At 46.2% G+C, this 23228-nt stretch overlaps 1 protein-coding gene across 1 annotated transcript; it reads left to right on the forward strand.

Annotated features, from left to right (window-relative positions):
* Positions 1-363: 363 nt before the first annotated feature.
* On the forward strand, positions 364-20926 carry LOC104160546 (plexin-A4-like; the record flags this gene model as incomplete). The annotated part of the gene is made up of 2 exons (XM_009698685.1): positions 364-1530; positions 20744-20926. Coding segments are annotated over exons 1-2 (1350 nt in total), but the record flags the coding sequence as incomplete, so codon positions are not given.
* Positions 20927-23228: the final 2302 nt, after the last annotated feature.

Consider the following 23228-nt stretch of genomic DNA (forward strand, 5'->3'; position numbering starts at 1 on the left):
GTGTTGCACCATGGGGCACATGTGTATGTAATGGAGAGTAAAAGGGTGCCGATTTATTATTCTGCTGTGTGAGTTCTGCTCTTTCTACCAGCATCTTTTCTTTCAGGAGGGTTCCCTTTGTGCTGGTTTTAAGTAGAGAGCTCAGAGACGAGAAAGGGAGGATTAGCAATTAAATACTCTCTGATGATGGCATGGTTGTGAAGGAGGGAGGAGGAAGGAATACTCCATAGTAATGTACTTTTGTTTTCTTTTCTCTTTGCTTGTAGGACAACATCTGCCAGGGAATTGGTGTTTTGAAGACTCTTACAGCTTTTAATCTTCATTCCCTTGGGAATACAAACCTTTCTAATCATGTCACCGGCCATGTGGAAATGGACTTGCCTGGTTTCTCACCTCCTGTTATCCACCACGGTGTCGCCTCTTGGTAGGCAGCAGCCGCTCCATCCAAAGAGGCCCTTCATCACTTTCACTGGAGACCAAGCAGAAGGAAACTTCAACCACTTGGTGGTTGACGAAAGAACTGGGCAAATTTATTTGGGAGCTGTCAACAGGATCTACAAACTCTCCAGTGACCTGAAGGTCCTGGTGACCCACCAGACTGGTCCTGACGAAGATAATCCCAAGTGTTATCCTCCCAGGATAGTCCAAACCTGCAACGAACCCTTGACACCCACTAACAACATAAACAAAATGCTCCTCATAGATTACAAGGAGAATCGATTGATAGCCTGTGGGAGTCTTTACCAGGGCATCTGCAAGCTTTTGAGGCTGGATGATCTCTTCAAGCTGGGAGAGCCCTTCCACAAGAAGGAGCATTATCTCTCTGGGGTGAATGAAAGCGGCTCTGTTTTTGGAGTCATTGTTTCTTACAGCAACATGGATGACAAGTTGTTCATTGCAACTGCCGTGGATGGCAAACCTGAGTATTTCCCCACTATTTCCAGCAGAAAGCTCACCAAGAACTCCGAGGCGGATGGGATGTTTGCGTATGTCTTTCATGATGAGTTTGTGGCCTCTATGATTAAGATCCCCTCAGACACCTTTACTATCATCCCCGACTTTGATATCTACTACATCTATGGCTTCAGCAGTGGTAACTTTGTCTATTTCCTGACTCTACAGCCTGAGATGATCTCTCCACCTGGCTCCACCACGAAGGAGCAGGTTTATACCTCCAAGCTGGTCAGGCTTTGTAAGGAGGACACAGCCTTTAACTCCTACGTTGAGGTGCCCATTGGCTGTGAGAAGAACGGGGTGGAGTACCGGTTGCTCCAGGCAGCCTACTTGTCTAAGGCTGGAGCCATCTTAGCGAGGTCTTTGGGTGTTGGCCCGGAGGATGATATCCTCTTCACAGTCTTCTCCAAGGGGCAGAAAAGGAAGATGAAGTCCTTGGATGAGTCTGCTCTTTGCATCTTTGTCCTGAAAAAGATCAACGATCGCATCAAGGACAGACTGCAGTCCTGCTACAGGGGAGAGGGGACATTAGATCTGGCCTGGCTCAAAGTCAAGGACATTCCCTGTAGCAGTGCGGTAAGTGAAGTCCCAAAGTACCCAATCTTAACCTCCTCATATGCTCACAGATCTTAGAGCATGGCTCAATGATTAAAGCAAGGACCAAGGAACTGAGACTACCTTGTCCCAGTCCAGGCTCTGCCTCCAGCTCACCACACCACCCAATTTAACCAGTTCATGCCTCAGTTTGCTAATGGATGAGCTGAGGAAAGTATTATTTTTTGACCTCTCCAAGCGTGCTATGTTCGCTGATGGACTAAGCCAAGGGGCCTTGAAATCTTTGGGAGGAATTTGCCTGTTGTAGTTATTTCACTATGCAATTCATTAAGGGTGAAATCACATTTCCTTGTGCAGACTTAGCTCAAACCTAAACCAAACCAGGACTTAGATAATGTCAATGGCTTGTGCTGGTTTCTGTGTCTGCTGGTGTAATTTTATTTCCCTGGGCTGGAGTCGGAGCAGGATTTGTTCAGGGAGCTTTGTGAAGCTAGGGCTTCGTTTCTTCTAGGGTTGAGAAGCACTGGTCATTAACCATCAAAGTCCCTTGCCTTCCAGCTTCCAGCCAGCTCTGTGTTGCCTCTGCACTGAAAAATTAAGACCTGGCTGCAGATCAAGGATTAAATGTTGCAAGATTTAAGGGCAGGATTGGGGAAGAGGCTGATCTACCTGACGTACAAATAGTCTTAAGAAATTGTCTTAGTTTATTCTGTCAGTTCACTGAAGTGCCATTGCAGAAATCTACATCAGCCCTGGCAGCATACGGCTGGCTTTGATACGATGCACAGAAATCGGCATTACAGCCCGCACTGCACCCAGGCTGCTGTAATAGCCACTTCTCCGGGCTTTGATTTCCTTCCTTAATTAGCTTTTTCAAGTGAGAGGCAAGTTCAAGTCTGAGCAAAGGGAATATGGAGAAACAGTAGAGCGCTTTCCTGCCCCATAATCTCAAGGCAGTCAGGGCTTGGGATATGGGATTGCTCCGGCTTTCCTTTGTACTCAAGCCTCCTTTGCTGGGGGATCCCTGCTGTTGTCCCTTTGCGGGACAAGGACGGACCAAGAGGAATGCAGATGGAAATTTCATTGCAGGGAGACTGATCCTGCCTTAGTCTGCCCTGATTCCCCTTTGTACCAGTGCCCTCAGCATCATTACTTGACCTTGCACTGCTTTCGTGCTCCCACACCGAACATGCAGAGGGACAAGTCCTTTATTTCAGATGGGAGCTCCTCTACCTGGACCTGCAAAGCTCCCTATGGAGTATTGCACAGGGAGAAAGGCTGTGCCCAAATCTGGCTTTGATTTTTTTGTTTAGCCTCAAGGCCTCCGCACATTCAAAGAGCTGCCTTTAGATTTAAGCTGGGAGCTTCCCACTGGAGTTTCTTTCCTGGGCTGTTAAGCCTTTCCGTGCATTTGCAAATCTGCTCTGCTTGTGCTCCATACTAATGTTTGCAATACTGGACCTCTGAAATCAGGAGGTTTGAAACTTCTCAGCCACCTGGCTTCTGCGGCTTTAGACAGGAGCAAAAAATCCGACAGATTTCTTGTGTCTCTTGGTGTGAGTCCTGGACCAAGAAGACTAATGTATCAGACGGAATTTGGAGGGACAGGGTTTCAGAAGTTGGGGAGAGGACAAGGAGCCAGGGACTGGGTGACACAGTGGGGAAAAAGTGTTAGAGCGTATTTGTGACTGCATTTCTTCACTGCGAATCAGAGATGGTAATGCTTCCCAGCTGGAGAAAGAGCTTGGAGATCCTTGAAGAAAAAACAGGAGTCTGAAAAGTGTAGCTAAGTGGGCTGTACTCTCCTTAAACGAGTCTACTTAGAGCTGCTGGCAAGCCCTGTCTGAGATCAGCAGTGCTGCCCGAGGGAAGAGATATTAGTGACTTGGCTGCTGTAAGGGTTGCAGAGTCCAGCCGCGAAGCTTGGAAAATATTTGATGGTTGGTGAAGTATTTTGGAGCCTGGATATATGTCTGTGAGGGCCTCGTCTCCTTTGCTGATGTCCTGCTTGCCAGCCATCCACCAGCACTGCTGCTCTGCCTCTTAGCACATGTATTTAAAGCAGCTTTAAAACCAATTACAGAGCCATCAGTGAGACATTCCCTGGTTTTGTGTGGATGTCAAATATTTCTCTGCTGGTGCAAATAGAGGCTTAACCTGTCTGCAATCAGGGCTGGACCTGAACTTCAGCTCTGCTGCCCTGCCCTTCAGCAGCAGAAATCCTGCATGTGAAAAGATAGAGCTGATGTGCCTGGCATTGAGCAGATGGGTAGAGATGAGCTGTGGGAAACCCTCACTGAGCACTGCAGAGAAACTCTGTTAGAAGGCGTAATGGCTTTAAACTGAAAGAGGGAAGATTTAGATGAGGTATCAGGAAGAAATTCTTCCCAGTGAGGGTGGTGAGGCAGTGGCAGAGGTTGCCCAGAGAAACTGTGGCTGCCCCATCCCTGGAAGTGTTCAAGGCCAGGTTGGATGGGGCTTTGAGCAACCTGGTCTGGTGGAAGGTGTCCCTGCCCATGGCAGGGGCGTTCGAACTAGATGGGCTTTAAGGTCCCTTCCAACCAAACCGTTCTGTGATTCTATGATATTTCAGCCCTTCTTTGTGATATTAACTATAGGACCATAGACTATGGAGCTGGGCTCGCACTGTCCTCACAGCTTGGTGCATGGTCAAGTCTGGCTTTTGGTAACAAATATTTTTCTAATAGGGCGATAACTGTCTCGAAGGGGATCCACATGTTAGGATGCTTCTGTTCCTGCTTTGATGTGATGCTTGCTCAAGGCCACTTCAGGGCAAGAGAAGTCTCTTGGGGACCATTCCTAGCACAGCTCTCCTAACCTGCAATGCACACAAACGGTTACAGGGATGTGGGGAACGGTGCACTTGGCTGGAGTAGTAGAAGAATTTCCAGAATGGGAAATATAAAAGTCCAGAGATGAGTGGAGGTTCCTCAATATTCATTCCTCCCATCCCTATGTTATAGCTGTCCTATTAATCTTCAGCATAAATCAGGAAAAAATGGTGGATTTTTATGTCTGGGCAGTTGATTTGCAAATTGGCGATGTTCACTCAGGTGATGAACAGCTCCAGGTAATACCTCTCTGGTTTTCCTCTCTACAAATACAGGATAATAACTTATATTTAAACAGTACACTTGACCCCAAATGCTTAGAAATTCATATAATCAGAGAAAAATGAGGCTGGGGAAAAAAAAGCGTCTTATGAGGTCATCTGATTTGCCCTTCTGCCCTACTTATAACATTTCTGACAGATGTTTGTCTCACCTGTTCTTAACCTCCAGCGATGGAGATTCCTCTCTCTCCCTACATGATCTGTCTTTGCTGCTAGGAAGCTTTCTCTCACGTCTAATCTAAATCTCCTTTCCTGATGCTGAAGCCATTCCTACTTATATAGCCACAGAGAGCACCTTCATTCCCTTTGGCTATCTAGCAAGAGCATTGTGTGTCACCAAAAAGTGACCACTTTTTTGGTGGAGGGAGGTGCACCAATGTATGGAGCAGCGGGAGTGAGGCTGTGTGGACATGCAGGGTGTTGGCAGAAGGAAGGGCTGTTCTAGAGGGATAAAATAGGCTTCTTAAAACAGAAAGTAGTCTTCATGTTGGATAAAGAAAGCTGTGGTTTAAATATGCTTCATAAACTTTGTAATTAACTGTTGATACAGTTGGGAAATGCTGGATTTCTTTTTAAAAAAAAAAAGACAGTCTGGGAGGACGACGGAGATGAAAATGAGCTGTTTTGATACAGGACTTGGTCATCGGGGGATTTGTTGATTTTCATTATTACGGAATAGGATTAACAACAGGTGCATTTTGAAGCCCAGTGACAGTTGCAGTACTGGGATGCTCAGTAGTGGAGGCAGGAGAGCCTTCCCCTCTACCTTGGGGATCAAGGAGGTGAACTGCCATGTGGGACATACAAGCATGGATGAGGAAGAAGAGAGTATTGAAGACTGAACCCAAAGCAGCATGAGGGTGCCAGGGCCTGCTTGGGAGATACGAGAGGAACAGGGTTCATTGCTGGAACTTTGGTTTGCAATGAAGTCCCAAACGTGGGGTGTTGTTGGCATGCGATCTTGACTGTCAGCTTAGGAGCTGATTGCAACCAGGGCAGCTATCCTGGGAGATCCTGGTCTCCTCATCAGGCAAAGATCTGCTTCACACATCACCTGCTGCTCTACAGACTAACAGACTCCAGTCTCTGAAATGAAAAGGTGTCACCTCCATCGCTGTAGCTTTTACTGGATACACAGCTTAAATATCTGTCCAAGATAATCAAAGTGTCTGTCCCCAACTATCGCCTTGTGCCGGTATTTTCTTTTCCTTTTGGCAGGAAATGGAGTTCGACTGTTTAAATTACTGTATTCAATCTCTTCCTGTTTTTCATGGCAGCGCTGTCATTTGGGGGAGAGAAGAAATGCTTTTGAAGCTGACCAGACAACAAAAGGCCTTGTGTAAAGAGCTGGGCAATATTTTTCCAATACTTTGCTAACAGAGGGCAAGCAAAGTGGATGTTTGGGACCCGAGTCATTGTCTGATGAATGACGTGGCTATAAAACCTTCCTGTGCTTCTGAGGCTTCAAGGCAAACCTAAGTCAGTAACTCCCCAAAGCATCTTTGAAGATACTTATGCCTAGATCATTTCAAGCTCAGGTGGTGGAAGGGCTTTGAGTATGGTATGAGACAGTCAATTTGACTTCTGGTAAGGCCACTGCTGGTGATGCGGTGGCCATGATTTTCCCATAAACAGCCTATTTAATGATTTTCCATTTCCTCCCAGGGCTTGCATTTGTCATTACTGGTGTTAACGGGACACAGGTCTGACAGAGCACCTCTGAGACACCAAGATGGAGAGCAGCCTTACGCTGTTTTACAGGAGGGTTGGCTACGGCACAGTAAAAGAGAACTTGCAGCACAATTGCAGCTCAGAGACTCCTGGATCTTAGTGCTGTGCCCAATGTTCCCAACTGTTGGAGGAAGAGGGAATATCATCCTTGCTATTGTATTCCTCTCTAGCATGGGAGACAGGAAAACAGGGTCATTTAGAAAGAAGGACACAGGCTGGAGCTGCTGGAAAGAAGGGACATTTCAAGGAAAAAAATTGCTTTACAAACTAAAAAGCTGGAATGGTCATCTCTGTCTGTCATTTCACCCATCATTTTCCCTGGAAAGGGAAAGGTTGGGTTGAAAGGGAGTGTTAACTTTTGCTTAGTCCTTGGGAAGAGGAACGTGTGGAAGGAGGTTCATGTGATACTACTGCTTTGACATTTTGCACCCAGAGCCCCTGCCCATTTCTCCTGACTGGGTTGGCCGGTAGTTGAGCCTGTCACTTTCCCAGGGGAATAACTCGGTCACAGGAATGAGCTATCCGTTTCATTAGACCTCGTAGTGTCAATGCTTGCCAGTTGGGCTATCCTAAGTAAATCTCTGCAGAGGTCAATGCCACTCGTGCTTGCACAATAGGTCTTTTTGTTCATCTCTGCTGGATAGACCATGCACAAGAGTTTTGCGTACATGTCTTTACTCCAAATTATACAGGCTCATGCTTCTGATCCAAAGGGCCCATGGTCACTTGAGGTCAAGTCTTGGTCAACTTTTAACAGTCCTTTCTTCTTCTTCTGAAGACGCAAACAAGAGCAGGAATAATAATAATAAAAAAAAAAGACACAGTGTAGTCTGTGCAAAGGCAGTAGCCTCAAAAATACGGTAATGTCTCTCTGGGAATGCTCACTGGAGACTCAGAGACGGAGCAAACAGGCTTATTGCTGCCAGATTTGTATTTGTATAATTGGTCACATCAGTTTGTGTTGGATGGGAGTGTGTGTGCATGCGTGTGGAGCGTGTTGTCAGAGGGACTTGCTGAGCCCAGCAACTTTGATAAGAGGCAACAAGCGTTCTCTTGCTGTCGCTGGGAGCTGGAGTGGATGGAGGGCTTAACTGGGGAGGGAATAAGGACGAGGGGCAGGGTGCTGGTTTAGGGTTTCTGCAGCTGAACTCTGTGATTTGCAGATCTCCCCCATGCACCTTCCCACTCCTCATTTCTTCATCTCCAGCGGGCTTGACCATCATCTCCCCTGCAAAGCTGGCTGTGCTCTGGGGTGAAAGACACTTCATCAGCAAGAAATGTCGTATTATCTTGCTACATGAGACAGCTCAGGGGAAAGCGGAGGAGGGAACTCTCTCCAGTGACGTGGCTGGTATTTCTCATGATTATTGTCGGTGGTGGAAGTGACCAGAGATGTCTGGGGCCGTGCTCCTTGAGCTAATGGAGAGCAGCTGAGTTCCAATCTCCACCGCTCCAAGCAAGGTCCTGGCCCCTCTGTAACTGGAGTTAGGAAAGTCTCCCCACCTCTTCCTCTGTGAGGTGACCAGCAGGCTCATTAACTAATTAGCACTAATTCATTGATTAGCATGCCTAGTGTTCATGCTAGGGATATGACAGTGGGAGTCTAATAGAGTTGCAGGAACGAGACCCTCCTGGCTTTTCCATCGCCGTATGTGCCTATGGCTGAGCACTAGAGGACTTCTCCAGCATCTGCATGAGCTCTCAGTTCAGGCTGGGTATAGCTGCTGGCAACATCCTAGTCCTCTGGACATCCTCAAAAGCCCTAACCTGGTGAGAGCTCGTTCGCAAGGGCTTCTCAGACACCACATGTGTTAGTCTTCACTTTTTCCTCAGCGGCAGTCCTTCCTCCCATGTGTCATGTCTCTGTTTTCAGCCAGCAGGGATAAGGACACTTCCCTGCCTCTGTAAAGTGCTCTGCACTCCAGGCAGGAAAAAAAGTGGCTTTGGAGGCCCTGGGGGTGAGAAAAACAAAAACTCTTAAGCACCTATATCAACTGAAACTTGCTCTTAAGGGCTGTAAACCAGGGCCTAATTGCATGGAGAGGATGATTGCATTTGAGGTATTAAGTATGTTCATCAGTATTAAACACCTGACCTTGAAATGATACTTCCAGATCAGTGTGCATACAGAAATAATGCTGGCGGTAATTAATTACCTTCTTATCACATCCCCACCCTGCAACCTCACCTTCCAAAATCCTCGTTGTTTGTCTGGGGGAGCTAAAAAAAAAAAAGCATGCTTTGGAATCAACCTCCTTCTCTAAAGCATTTATTTACTTCCCAAGTATAAAGCAAGAGGAAACTCTGTGCCTTTAAGTGGCTGGATGCCAAACCCGTGCACAGTGCTGTTCTCTTCCCGGCTCCTCGTGTCTGGTTGACCCCGCTCACATAAAATGTTCATTGAGGATGGAGCAGGGCCCAAGGCTGCTGAGTCGCTGTTGTGTCTGAGATATTTCGGGTGCAGCTCCCTCCCCCACCATTAGTCCCGTCTCTGGACCACATTGGCTCTGCCTGAGCAGCTCAGCATCTCTCAGCATCAGCCCCAGGTCCTGGTGGTCCCCCAGTAGCTGCTTCTACAGGTAAGCAAGGTGCCAACTTCTCCATCACTGTTTGTGCCATTTGCCTCTGCTTTTTGCCACATGGACAATTAGATTTGTTTCTGGGAACTGATCTTTACTGCTTCCCCTGCCAGCAGCCCAGGCTGTTTTCTTCTGTGGTCAAGCCCTGCAGTCACCCGTGGCTCAATCTTGCGTTTTTGGAGGGCTCCATATGATCTCCTTGCATTCTCTTCCACACCAGGAGATCAGCTACTTTGCAAACCTGACCTCGTATTGCCTCGCCAGGAGGTTTCCTTGCAGGCCAATGGGAATGCTATGCAATAGTTTGGTTTTTTGAAAAAGCAGCAAGCAGAACCCAGCCATCCTGGAAGAGCCAGAAGCAAAGTCACTCCAGCTCACTTTGTGAGCCCAATGCTATTTAAAGCACCTCCGGACTGTGGGCAGCCAAGCGCGGGAGTTTGTACAATAACCGTTCTGTTGAGGAGGGGGTTGAGGGTATGCTGGATTCAGCATTGCTTTCTGGGCCAAATCCTGCACAGACCCTTTCTCGCTTGTCTGATGCAAATGTAGCTGTCAGGGTGAAAACAGTGCAGGGTCTGCCTTACTACTTGGAGAATCAGCGAAGATATTCAGCCTCTGGGAATGATCTGATGTGCACGTCTATTTATTTTATATTCCAGCACACACATAAGACTTTGGTTTTGCTCCCCCAAAATAAGCACGTTTCTCTGTTTATCCAAATTACATGGAAACATAGGTCCCCATTATACCCGGTAGGATAATACAGATGTTGGAATCGCCCGTCCTGAAGACTGGCTGGTGTGAGGATGGGGATGAGAAAGGCTGTTGTAGCTACAGAGAGATGTCCAAATCTCATCTGGCCATATTTCTGCCCCAGACACTCCCAGCCTGGCATCTGCATGACTGCGCTAGTTTGGGATATGGTTTTACTGTAAGTTTCTTGAGCGACATTTTATTAGCACTGTCCCAGTCTTTGGGTAACATGACAACAGCTTTGGGAAAAAATACGGTGTTTGCAGAGCCGGCGTGGACCTGGCTGGGTAGACGTGTCCAAGTTCAGGATGGAGCTGCGGACCTGGATGTCCTGCACACATCTACCTCCGAACCATCCTTCTCTTCAGCTCTGCTTTGTTGCACAGATAAATGTCAGTAAGTGGATGAATGTGGCCTGGTGAAATGCAGACCTTTGTTGCATCTTTCTCCTGCGGATAACTACAAAATACGTAGGACCTAACATCTTCCCTGTGCCACCAGCACCCAGTTGACTCATTTTAGGAGCTAGTAAACATTGCAGACCCAATGTTTTCTGCTTTATGGTGCAGAAAATATTTAAAACATTTAAAGAAGTACTTGAAACGCAGGAAAGGCAAGACACCCAGATACGCATGCAACTAAAGAGTAGCACCACAGAAAAAACAGAGACCTCTGTTTCCTCCATGCAGTATTGGAGCTGGCATAGCTGATAGAGCATGTGGGTGACATTAGATCAGTAGGAACAACATCGTATTTTCCCAGTTTCAATGTCATTACCCCGTCGTTGTCAGTGTTCCAAAATATAATAGGATTTGTTCAGCTGATTTATCCTGTAAACAAGCGATATTAGCCAGGCGCGCACTTAGACACACGGAGACAGTGCGAGAGGCGGAGGGAGGGAGCGTGCAGAAGGGAATAATAAAAATGTACTCCTCCTAATGAGGGAATGACCCAGCACTTATCAATGGGTTGGGGCTATTGGTCGGGATCCTGCGCCAAGAAACACAGGACTGTAATTGGAATGGTGTCCCTGCTTCGGAGGGCCGGCTGCAGCCTTCTGCTTGCGCGGTCCCGCTTTCAGATGCAGGAGGAGTTCAAGCTTAATGGCTTGAGTGAATTTATACTCGGCTGACACAAGTGCTCTGAATTCCTCAAGTACAGAGCTCTGCACAGATAGAGGCAGCAAGCGAGAGATTTGTCTTTTCAGGGCTCGAGTGCTTTAGTTCGTTGTTTAAACCAATAACCTGGCTTCTTTAAATTCATTTTCTGTGAGATGATAGGACCAGACACAAGCCGGTTCTCCCTGATACAGATGTGCAGCCCTGGAGCTCGGCAAGGCTCTCTGTTAGTTGGTGAGCAAACCAGGACCTCTGTTACCAGCCGAGCTCTCTCGGTTTCCCTGTGCTGAAGAGCAAAAGCACATGCATGTCGTTCATTACCACACTTAGCTTACCTTCACAGGACCGTGGTGAGGCTTAATTAATTCTTTTAAGCGGCTCTGGGGTCTCCGGGCAAAGATGTTGCTTGCATGCAAAGCAGTGTTGTTGTTTAATTTATATAGCGCTGTTGGTGTGCGTGGCACTTTGCAGCCCAAATGATAATTTTGTCTGTATAACAAAATAATAATTATAGTAATTGTGATTCAGTGGAGAATTGCTGGTGGTGCCGGCATAGGGGAGGCAGCTGGACTCTATCCGGCAAGGTGCTGGTGTACGTCACTGGAATAGGAATGAGGGGTGCCTGGCAGCTGCCAGAAATGCTCCAGAAATGCTGGTTTAACCATTCTACCACCAGCAAAGATTGGGAGATAATGGTCCAGGCATGTTGTCTGTGATAAGGAGGACAGGTCAGCAAGAGAAGACTCCTACGCCCTTGAACATTGCATGCAACAGACAGCAACGCTATTGCTGTGGAGACTTTAGAAGGGCCCTGCAGTGTGGCTGTTGTGTCCATCCCGTGAAGATGGACATGAGACTTTGTAATTTGGGAAAGGGATTGTCTCTTTGTTAGGTGTCTCTATTGGATAGACATGCCTGAGAGAAACCCATGTTACAGCAAGGATGCTCAGGATTACAGGGCACAGCTGACAGAGGACAGAGCTCCCGTTTCTTCTTACACCTCTTTCATCACTGCAGTTGATCCTTCCAGGAATCTGTTATGTTAACAACCTTTGGCTGGTCATGGAAATGCAACATCCTTTAGGACAACATGCAGCAGCTGGCAAGCACTTCTTCTCTCAAAGGTGTCAGTCTGTCTACATAGAAAACCCTTTTCATCCAAGATTTTCTCTCTTTGGGGCTTTTACTCCCCATCTGAGCTACAGCAGCACCAGGGGAAGTCGGTGCCGATGTGTTTCAGGTGCATAACACAGCTCTGTTGCTGGAATATGTTCTTACAGAAGAACTCTAGCAGATTATTTGATCAATACTTCACTTTTGAAAAATCCCTAAATGCTTATTTACCCAATAGACCATGGCAGTTTCAAAGGCAGAGCCTCTACACTCAATAATCTCTTTTTTTGGGGGTGTGAAAAATTTGAAGTGAATTTTTTAAAGCTCATGGAAAGCACCGAGCTGAGACCCACAGAGATCGTATTCCTCTGTTTATCCTTCAGTGCCTCATCCGTATGATCCTGCAGCCTCTGAGCCAGCAAGGGAAAATTTATGGGACTGCAGAAGAACTCATCTTCCTTTCGCAGTCACACTTGCTGCTCTTCAGGTCCCACCCGTCCTTCTTGTTTGTAGGTGCAGTTGCCACCTGTGAGGGGATGAACCTCAGTGACCACAGACCTCAGGGATCTGATTTTTACCCCAGCGGCGTGGCTTTGTGTGCTAATGCTGAGATTTGGAATCAAAAGATCAGAATTTTTTTGAGGAGGTGGAAATGACTTCGGCAAAAGGGGGACTTGGCTGACGTAGTGGTGGTGTTTGCGATGTGGGTTGTGAAGGGTTCCATAAATAAGCGTGTCTGTACTGTCGCGGTCTGACACTCTACATTGCTGCTGGAGATACCGTCCCCCTTCCCTGTCTGTATTAGACCCTTCGGCTCTAACCAAGGCGCTTGAAATATCTCTGAAGTTGCAATATCCAAACACAGAGAGTGTAAATATCCCACTCAAAAATATTCCCAGGTGTCTGAGTTTGTTCTGCACCTTGCCTTGTTGATCTTGACATAGTGTGACTGTTTCTCCTGGCACACTCCTGGAGGTGAAGTTGACGTAGGAGCTGAAGCTGGTATCAGTACAGTGTTTGCCAGTAAAGTGGATTCATTAACCCACTGGTGTTTGAGATTGGATCCTTAATTGTATCTTCACTTGGAATGGTAGGAATGTCTTCTTTGCAAGTGACCAAGAAGCAAGTATGGTTTTTTTGCTGAGAACGGTATTGCACACTTGATATCTATGACGTGCTTCTCCGGACAGTCAGTCTTGGACTTTCCTTCATGGGAACATGAATCATTTCTCTCTGATAGCCTGGTGCTGCTTCCAGAGCAGAAGCGGTGCTGCTGCCCAGTCCCATGCCAGTAGTAAGGCAACGTGTATAGCAAAATTGGGAACAAGAGTTTGAGAACAAGCCATGGGCTGGAAAGCATTTGTGGTTGCCACTCACTAGGTCTGTGGTTGTGACACGGGGTCAACAGACCCTGAAAGCGGTGGTCTGCTTCTCCAGGGTCTGTACCAGGGAAAAAAAAAAAGCAAACTTACTGCCAGTATTGCTTAAATTTTGCAGTCTTGGGGTCTAGAAAATTTTTAGGGGTTCGCTAGTCAATGTACATTGTGCACATCTTATCGCACACTAATCATTCAGAAAGTCGGGACTTAGAGGATGATAAATTCATAGCAACAGTTACCTCTTACTAGTAATCAGCCAGCTCTGCTGAGCAAAAGACCTGAAGAGTAAAGAAACCTGTTGGTTTCTGTGAGAAAGGCAGCCTCCTCCTCAGGAAATTGCAAATTTTACGACGTGGAGGTACATGGTATAGACTGTTGGGAAGCCTTATGCTCACAGTACAGCAGGGACATAAATGCAGGCATAAAAAGTCGTCTGTACTACATTAAGATTCTGCAGCACTCTGGAAACTTGACACCAGTCCTTGAACTGATGCTTAAACCACAGACCTAAAACCCAAACGCCTGTACCAGTTCTAGTCAATTTGAAAAACTTTCCCCTCTATTCTTGCGTTCCTGAATTATGTTTGAATGAAAACCTCTTAGCATAGTGGGTGCCATTTCTCTGTAATTGGTAAAGTTACTGTAACTGCACTGCCATTTGTATATGGTGACATGTAATTGCATGGTAACTATTGCTGTGGTTGCACAAGTGAAAAGCAGTGTGCAATTATAATGTATTTCCAAATGTTGGCTCTTTATCCAACTTCCATTATATCACCGAGCACCCTGGGGAAACGGTACTGGATATTTTTGTATGTCATTAGACTGCAGGCTGAAGAGCGGGTTGGTTGGTTGGTGACCTATGCTGTCTTTGGTTGGTGACCTAGGGTTCCCATCTTTTCATCCACAAAATTTCCCAGTGGCTTTGAATTGCAGATGACAAAGGTCTACAGCTATTGATGCTCACTGGGGAAGCCCGCAGCCTTGTCCTGACCCACTCTCAGGAATGCATGTGGTGGGGAGGGCAGTAACAGGCATCAAATTATGTCAGTGACGTGGCATGAGGTGAAAGTCAGAAGGACTGTCTCCATCCTGCACTAGGACCTTATAGCTAGACATGACCAACGGGCTGAAATGGGATGGTTCTGCCGAAGTTCACAGCAGAGATTGAAGGGAGAAGGTCAGATGAACCAAAGTCCGCTGATCTCAGAGGAGTCAGAAAAGAGACTCAGCGGCAGCATGGCCGGAAGCAGAGATAACGCAGGAGGCCAGAGGCAAAGCCAATCCAGCTTAAGGAAGGCAGGGGTAGGGCAAACCAGCATCAAACCAGAAGTTCACCAAGCACTGAAGCCCATACTGATACCATCAAGAGGACATGCACAGACAAGTAGGAGAAGAACAAGCCTTGGGTGCCATGCTGCTGCTGTTAGAGTTTAAAGACCTATGGTTTGCAGGGAGATGGTTTCCATCATTTGCAGCTCAGCTGAGCAGAGACTTATGGTTCACCCCTGCACCAGGTGATCTAGACCCTAAATTTCCTAGCTTGTATCTCTTTAGGTACCGTGAAGTTCCTGGTGACAGATTTTCCTAGGCTTTCCATCTCTCTAGATTTTTAAATATCCTACTGCGTAGGATACATGTCCATCCTCACCCTCACTCAGTCCTTGGAGTCAGGAAAGAAAGAAGATCTTGCAGTCAGGTGATGGAAAAGACCTTGGATATCTCCTTGCAAAGACTCAAATGCATATTACCGTAGATTTCTTATTGCTGTTGGCTCCCTGGCCCTGCTGGCAGCACAGACAGCTGTAATGTATGCGTTCCCTCCATCGTCTGGCGTAGCCAAGCTTGAGATAACAAGAGTGAGAAGCCAAGTACCTGCCACCATATGAAGACAGGGCTGTTAGGTATTAGCTGTAAATCAAAGGCAATACTTGGCCATTGGGACAGCCTTTATCCCCAGTGAGTCTGTGGAATTGCTTTGGAGCCTGCTGAGATATCTGGAAAAAGGCTCCGGTGCTTTGATTGGGGAGGAAGATTTTACGGGAGAGAAAGCAAGGAGGAATGAGGGACGGCTACTACTTTATCAAAGCTTTTCCCAAAATATAGATTAGGCTATATTTGATTATCAGGGGCTGTTTCAGAGGCAAATGGCTAAAGCAGATGTTTAAGGGACAATTACAGTTTATTATGAGCCCTGTTTGCACTGGTCCCTAATATCTGGTGCTTCAGTCCTTCACACGGTGCCAAAGTGCTCGCTTCGGCTGGGGAATCAGATGAGGTCGGGGAAGGAGGTGTAATCAGAGCTCTAAACCCTTCTGCTGAGTTTGGGGGTCTCAGCACATCCCTAGGGGCCTGAGCCAGCACCAGCCTTGTAAAACCAGCCTCTCCAGGAGGGCTTGGACTTGTTAATTATTTATTTGATAGCCTTAATCCTGGAGAAGGCAAACACGTGCCAGAATCCTCCTGTAAATCAGACCCATTCTTTTACACATCCTTTCTATTTCAGTGGTGAATGTGACAGTTGGCCACAGTGTCACGGCTGCAGATGAACCCTCTGGTTGCCGATGCAGGGAGGAGCGGTAGCAGGAGCAGACTACAGCCTCTCACCAGCTGGCTCCCCCCTGCACATCAACCCAGGATGGAGAGGCAGCTGGTGGGGCTCAGGAGGGCATTTATACCCTGGGAGCTGCCAATCATTCTCACATGAAGATATTTTGGATATGTAGAGCACCTTATAAACCTGTTTTTAGCAGCTTTCCCGGGGCAGAAGGGTGGTGGGAGTAATATTCCCTCTTTTGCAGGTGGGAACCTGGTGTGGGATGTTGAACTGATTGACTCCAGTCCAGCACCTCAACTGCAAAGGCCCCCTTCCCTTCCGAGTTACCTACAGACCGTGCCGTGAATTTCTGGGTTTGATTTTAACTGCTCAGGATGTGAGAATTGCTGATCGTATTCCTGCCTCTTTAGATCTTCCCTTTGCCCCTCCCTGATATCTCAGCTGGTGCGGCAGCAGTGTTGCAAGCAGAGTGAATTCATGTCCTCACCTCTGCTTTCATTCTGGAAAGTCGTTAACGTGAAATTGCCAAGCAGAGAAGCTCCAGAGAGTTTAACGTGGCTACTTTATATTGCTACTAGGAGTGTCTGGAATTGAAAATAAACCTGTGCTTGCAATTCCTGACCCTTTCATCATAAATCCAAACTTCCTTACGTGTTTCTCTTTACTGAAGAAGATGACTGTATTTCTGTCTTTACAAAGGCGTGTGTGCAGCTGAGAGCCACAGATGCACAGAAGCTGGGTGATGTTTATTTGTAGGGTTTTGCTTGCTGGCATTTTTTTGCAGTTATAATCCCCAGAGGAAATAAACCAAATACGTTAAATGAAAATAGTTCTCATGTGGTGTGTGGCTTGCTGGCCTTGCTCCTGTTCTTGGGGGACGATTGTCCACATTGCAAACCACAACTCTGTGATTGCTTCTGCGGCACCCACACAACAACACGTGAGTGAACATCACGGCCTTATCTGCCCTCATACACCACTTTGCTTGTCGCAGAGGCTAGGGTGTGCTGCGATGGTCCTAGATCTCATCTGAACTGTGTCATGTAAAAGAAAGTGCCTGATTTCACTCTTCAACCTCACCCTGGTGCTTGGATCATAGAATGGTTTGGGTTGGAAGGGACCTTTCAAGATCATCCAGTCCAACCCCCTTGCCACGGACAGGGACATCTTCAACTCAGTCGGGTTGCTCAGAGCCCCGTCCAACCTCACCTTGAATGTTTCCAGGGATGAGGCATCGACCACCTCTCTGGACAACCTGTGCCAGTGTTTCACCACTCTGATCATAAAAAATTTCTTCCTTGTATCTAGTCTGAGTCTACTTTCTTTTAGTTTAAAACCATTACCCCTTGTCCTCTCACTAGAGGCCTTACTAAACAGTCTGTCCTCATCTTTCTTATAAGGATGTATCCTTCTGTAAGTAATCTCAGGGAAATAAGATTAAATAAATGGGCTTAGATTTAGTTTTGTGTCTGTATGGGGGAAAATCATGGTATCAGCCCCATTAAGGGTAGGTCTGAGTTCACCTGGAGCTGGGCCCAGTCTGATGGAGGAGGAACTAACCTGTGGCAATTAGATTAATTAAGTCTTAACAGGCTGGAGATGTGCTGCAAATCAGCCACAGGTTATTGTGCTTAATGCTAGGATCTCTGGGTCTATATCCTCTTAAGGTTTTGCTGAAGAATGAGAGTTTACTCTGGCTATGTGAGCTCTGATACACATCTACAGCAATCATACACTCTAGCTAATGTACCCTGGCTGGTGATAGAGTGTGTTACTCAGGGATCAGTGCTGTATCCTTACAGCCATGCTGATCTGCTTGGGGAGCAAGCAGAAGTAGCTTGTATTTCCCTGCAAAACAGCACAGGCACCTCCTGCCTGAGATTTGAGGTCCTAGGTTGTGTAGGAAGGCAGACCAGATGTTTGCACGAGTCCTTTCTGGTCTCCCAGTGCTTCAGCTGGAGCAGTTGATTTTGGCTGTGCTGCAGGGAGGGGAGTGAGTGGGAGGCTGTCCTACACCAAGGAGGATGCCTTGGACTGTGCCACCTCTGCTTGATTTTTATCATTTCACTGCTTGTCGGTGTGAATTCCTGTTGTTTGAGATGGAGCTTCCTACACTGCACCCTAGGTAAGACGTCTCCTGGCGCTATTAGGCTTTTCATCCTCTTGGTGGTGAAGAAAACTGTTTCCCATTTCTTGTTTTCCTTTAAAACCATGACAAAGTGAGACTTTCTTCTCTTACCCCTCTTTCTGCCATTTGTAGAAGGTTTGGGAATTTCTTGCTTTCAATCTGAAACAATTCTTCTCTCAGCCTGTCAGGCCATCAGTTCAAGTGAGACACATACACAATTTTATTATAGCCTTGAAACACCGATCACGTTAGTTTGAGAGCTTAAGAGTTCCCAGTCAAACTGGGGCTGACTTCAAGACCTGGATTCTTCTCAGATCCTACATCCATAGGATGATTCAGGTTGGAAGGGACCTCAGGAAGTCATATAGTCCAGCCTCCTGTTCAAAGCATGCTACATCTTAATGTTAGATGCTTAGGCTGAGTGAATCATCTGGAGTCCTTTTGCAATCAGCTGGCTCTATCAGAAGGTGAGCCAGTGCATTACAGGTTTGGTGGGATGGCTTGTTCTCTGACATACCTCCTTCCTCTGTTGATTATGGAGGTGGTTTAGATGACCACTATAGGCTACTTACTAAGATGTCACACGGCTAAAGCTAGGTGAGATGGATCCCACATCAGGTGATGTGTCGGGTTATGAACTGGTGAACAGAAGGCTTGTCACGCTGCATCAGATCAACACATCGCTCCTCTCATTAGTTCATCTCTGACAGTCAGTGACACATGTCTCGTTGAAAGACCTGGGTAGCCTTGCTGCTTCAAACACATTTTACTTCCCAAGTAACCAACCTGCAGTTTTTCCATCCTGACCTATGTAATGAAGCTGTATGGATTCTCATTATCCACGGAAACACTCAGCGTTTGCAAGTTGTGCTGTCAGCAGGGGTGTCCTGCCTTTCCAAAGTGTGGTCATCAGGTTGGTGGTACTGGACCTCAGACAAATTTGGCCTTTGGATCTGGGATGCAGATTTATTTTAGACTTTGCGCTAGCATTGTAGACTAGCAACATCCTGTCTACTGCTCCTGGAGGCTGTTGGTCTGATCGGTAATTGCTCTTTGAGCTAGTGTTTTAGCTGTGAAAGGGCAGTTCACAAACACTAATGACTTTTGCAGGCCAGAGCTCAGGCTAGCTGTTCTTTACTAATGGCTGTTTGAATTCCTCATAGGTTTTATGTGTTTATAAATACATTTAGGACACATTATTCTTCCATTCAGTAAAACCATCTGTAATTATTCCCTGTAATTGCTGGGTGAGGATAAAATGAATCCACTATCAGGCTTTTACTGCTTGTGAATGCAAGTAAGGAGCAGCAGATATTCTAGCGTGCTTCCAGGAAGATGTGAGCTCAGACAAAGAAAATTATCATAGTTCTTTATTACTGATATATGAAAGCTAGACAACCTTTCTGTACAATTAATTATTGCCTTTCTAGGCCTTAGTCCAGCAAAACATTTTAAGCGGATGCTTAACTTCTGTGAGTAGTCCCAGTGAAGTTAATAAAGTCTAACTGCTTTGGCAATTGTGTACTGTAGTATTTGGAGCTTCATCTTTATTTGGCTTATTTTGTGGAGATCCTCATATTGGCAACCTGTATTAGCCTCACCTACTGTCCAGGTGGTGCCTTAAGGTGGACGAGTTGTCTCTACTGTTCTACTGCTGCACTTCTGTAATTCCACGAAGCCCAAAGAAACACTCTTGGAGACAACTAGACGCTACGTGCATTTGTACGCGAGGATCCCGGTGGAGTATCTGATGACAAGCCTGTTGAGTTCAAAGGCAATAGGTGTTAGCGCTTAGGCAGCAGCATTAATGAACAGGGCCTTTTCTCTGGTTGTTAGGAGTTCATGGGTATTTCCAACAAATGCTGGAAAGCTCCCATAATAGCTGTGAAACCTTCCCTCCTCTCCAAAGAACTTCAGTGAGTTACAGTACCCCAGTAAGATGGATAAATGTGGATAATCCCCATTTCGTGGGGGAGAAATAGAGACCCAGGGGGATGAAGTACCCAGGCCAAACAGTGTGAGAGAAGGACCCAGGACTATACTATTAAGTTAATCCCAGGAATGGGGGGTGTGTGCAGTCACCATCTGTAGTGTTTAATCCTTACCATGGTTCCTACTGCAGATCTGGCCTGGGCTGACCAGCAATCTCCCAGGCAATGCCTGGAGATAACTTGGGGGACTATAATTTCCAAGGTGTAGCATGAGTGATGCTACAGGGTTTGGAGGTGGGATGGGAGTGGTTATTTAGATTTAATAGATGAGAACCTTACTATTGAGTCTCGGGACCTGAGGGCAAGCCAGAGTCTGTTTTATCTGCCAGAGCAGATTTAGCTCAGTGGTTCTTATTCTGGATCCTATGGGAATGATGTGCAAACTTTTTTTGGCAGAACTAGGTATGTTTAAGACATTTTCAGTAGACTTTGTCTTTGATTGCTAGGTCTTGACTGGTAAAACTGACTGGTAAAGCAGTAGGAAAAAGGCTTAATGTAATGTATCTTGCTGGGCTGTCATTCAAGAGAAGCAAGTTTCCAGTTCTCCTTCTGTCTGTAACTCATCATGCAACTTTGGACAAATTTTTTCCGCCTCTGTGTTTCTCCAGTCCTGCCTTTGTCATTGATTTGTCAACCTGCGTAAATTATAGGCATGTTATGCAAGGGTGTCCCTGCTTGGACGGATACTTCTCAAATGGCTAAAGAATCGATGGCTGCATTTTTTTTTACACTCTTTTTCTTTTTGTTTATAGCTGTTAACAATTGATGACAATTTCTGTGGCCTGGATATGAATGCCCCCTTGGGAGTATCATCCATGGTACGAGGGCTCCCCATTTTCACTGAGGATGGAGACAGAATGACATCTGTGATTGCCTACGTCTACAAGAACCATTCCCTGGCTTTTGTGGGCACCAAGAGTGGGAAGCTCAAGAAGGTAAGACCTAACGTGGTCCTCTAACTCAGATTTTCACATTCTTATGGAGATTTGCGTTGTTGCATTGAGTGTGAGCGCAGTTCTTATCCTGAGGTGCATCATCTATTTGAGGATAGAAAATGTTTCAGTTGGCAAAAAATTGTGTTTCACCCTTGAGAGATAGAGCTAATGTGAGAAAAGATAAAATCCTTCTACCAAATTGCTGTTCATCAGCAAATGGATGTTTCTGAAGTCAAACTGTAGACCCAGCCACGGATGGATTTGATGCAGTTTACAATCAACAGATTTTTTTGAGTTCAGACCATTTCTAATTAAGTTGTTGACCACAGGGTATCTGTGCATGCTGGAGAAAAAACGACTGAGGCTGAAGTTTGTTAAGAAACAGGATTCATGCTCTGGAGATCTTTATTCAGAGCAATGTGACTGGGCTGTGATTTCACCACGAGCCCAGCATGGGATTAACGGTTGCTCTGTTTAGGTCAGGCTGGGTGCTTGTACTGAGGGAAAAGAAAGCTGTGTCTTAAACATAATGCTCATTATCGTTCATGGTTGACGTCACACAAACCCGAAGACAATAAAGAATGTATTTATGTTCCTCTCTCTGCATTCTCACTAAAAATATGCCTGTTGCATAGCTCTAGCTCTGTAGTTTGCCACATAAGGCAATAGTAGAGATGCTTCAGAGGCGGAAGCTGGGAATCGTCTACCTGTGGTTTTCTCAAGGCAAGAAGAAGCACTAGAAGGGACATTCTCATGCTAATGATGGACATTGCCTCCATTTCAATACCTGTGTGCCAATCCGACAATGTTTGTCTGAATGCTTAGCCCAGGAGTACTGCAAAATATTGTATGTGCAAGAAGATGGTGGCTTTGTTGTAATAGTGGAGTTGCGTGAGAAGCTGGGGAGGGAGGTTGGGCAGAGCCTTGGGGGTTGGATTCCTCCTGGATTCCTTTTGCAAATAAAAGCTTCCAAGTTGGGAAGAGGAAGGTGCTATGAAAATGTGACCCAATGTGACTCGTGTATAGGATGGACAGGACAGATGGGGGAAGGGAGGGAGTAATTTGCTCACAAATGCTTAAGGAAGGTCTGAAATCTGTGGTTTTGTTCCTCTATCTGTTTTTTCACTTAAAAAGAAAATCAGAGTGGTGAATTCAGATGGCATTGACCCTGTGCTGAGGGAGGTCTGCAAGGGGAGCACGATCCTGCCCACTGGCAAATGTCTCCGGCTTTGTTCAGCAGAGGAAAGGCTGCTCTTGCTTTTGAAAAGAGAAATATAGTTTTTTTTGTTGTGTTTTTTTTTTAACAGTCTATTCAGGCATGTGGAAAAGGAACCAAACTGTTTTTTAAACAGTTGTAATAAAAATAATCTCCTCCCCTGACTAATTAGGTTTTGCTTCCCTGTCATCTGTGATATCATAATAAACTGTTTAGTTCTCCAGTCAGTCTCTTGAGGGGGGAAAAATGGGGTAGCTGAGATCTGAATGGTAAATATCCAAAAGACCTAAACAGTTAAGAATGACTGCTGCTTCCCTGCGCTTGCAAGCTTTTGGTTTTTCTTTTGGCTTCTGGAGAAGCAAACTCAAACAGAGCGCTCTCTTTGCCTTTGCAGGTCACGTTGCAGAATCCAAGATCTGATTCCTTTTAATAGGGGAAAATAGGAGAGAAAGCTTTTAGTGCCTTACAAAGTGTGGTAGAGAGAGGGGACAGCCTTATAGGGTAAAGAATGAGAAGAGGGGAGCTGAACTGGCTGATGTAATTTGAGAAAGCTTCGTTTTATTCCCTTTTTCCTAACGTGCTGAATATTCTGCCTATGGTAGTTACTGCATTGGGTCCATGTGTCAGAACAGAGCTGGAGTCTCGGTCCGAGATCTTCCTCTGTTGAATAAGTCTCCACCAGAGAGGCAAAAGCAAAACGGGGTTCACCTGAACACATATGGTTGTTTTGGGCCAGTTGATCCAGGCTTCTGGAAACCTTCAGTCCCTGCAGGTTCAGACCCATCCGTGCTATGACTTCTGCAATCACTGCCTTCCTCCAGGGCTCCTGGGGGTATCTGGGCTGAGGACACCAGCCTGTTTTCCTCTCTGGATGCCACAAAAGGCTGGTTTGGCACTCAGGATTTTCACTTGATGCTTCTTGGCCCCTGCCAAGACTTCATGGACCTTTTGAAGCTTTGTTTTCCATCTTGGTTCATCAATCAAGTGCTTTTGAATAGGGTGCAAGGGAAATACTGCATTGATATTGCAACTCCAGCATAACCCATTATGTTAACGTGAAGTTTGATTTATGTTTAAAAAAAGATG

The sequence above is a fragment of the Cariama cristata genome, unplaced genomic scaffold (genome assembly GCF_000690535.1).
Source record: "Cariama cristata isolate BGI_N322 unplaced genomic scaffold, ASM69053v1 scaffold16574, whole genome shotgun sequence".
Taxonomy (NCBI): Eukaryota; Metazoa; Chordata; class Aves; order Cariamiformes; family Cariamidae; genus Cariama; species Cariama cristata.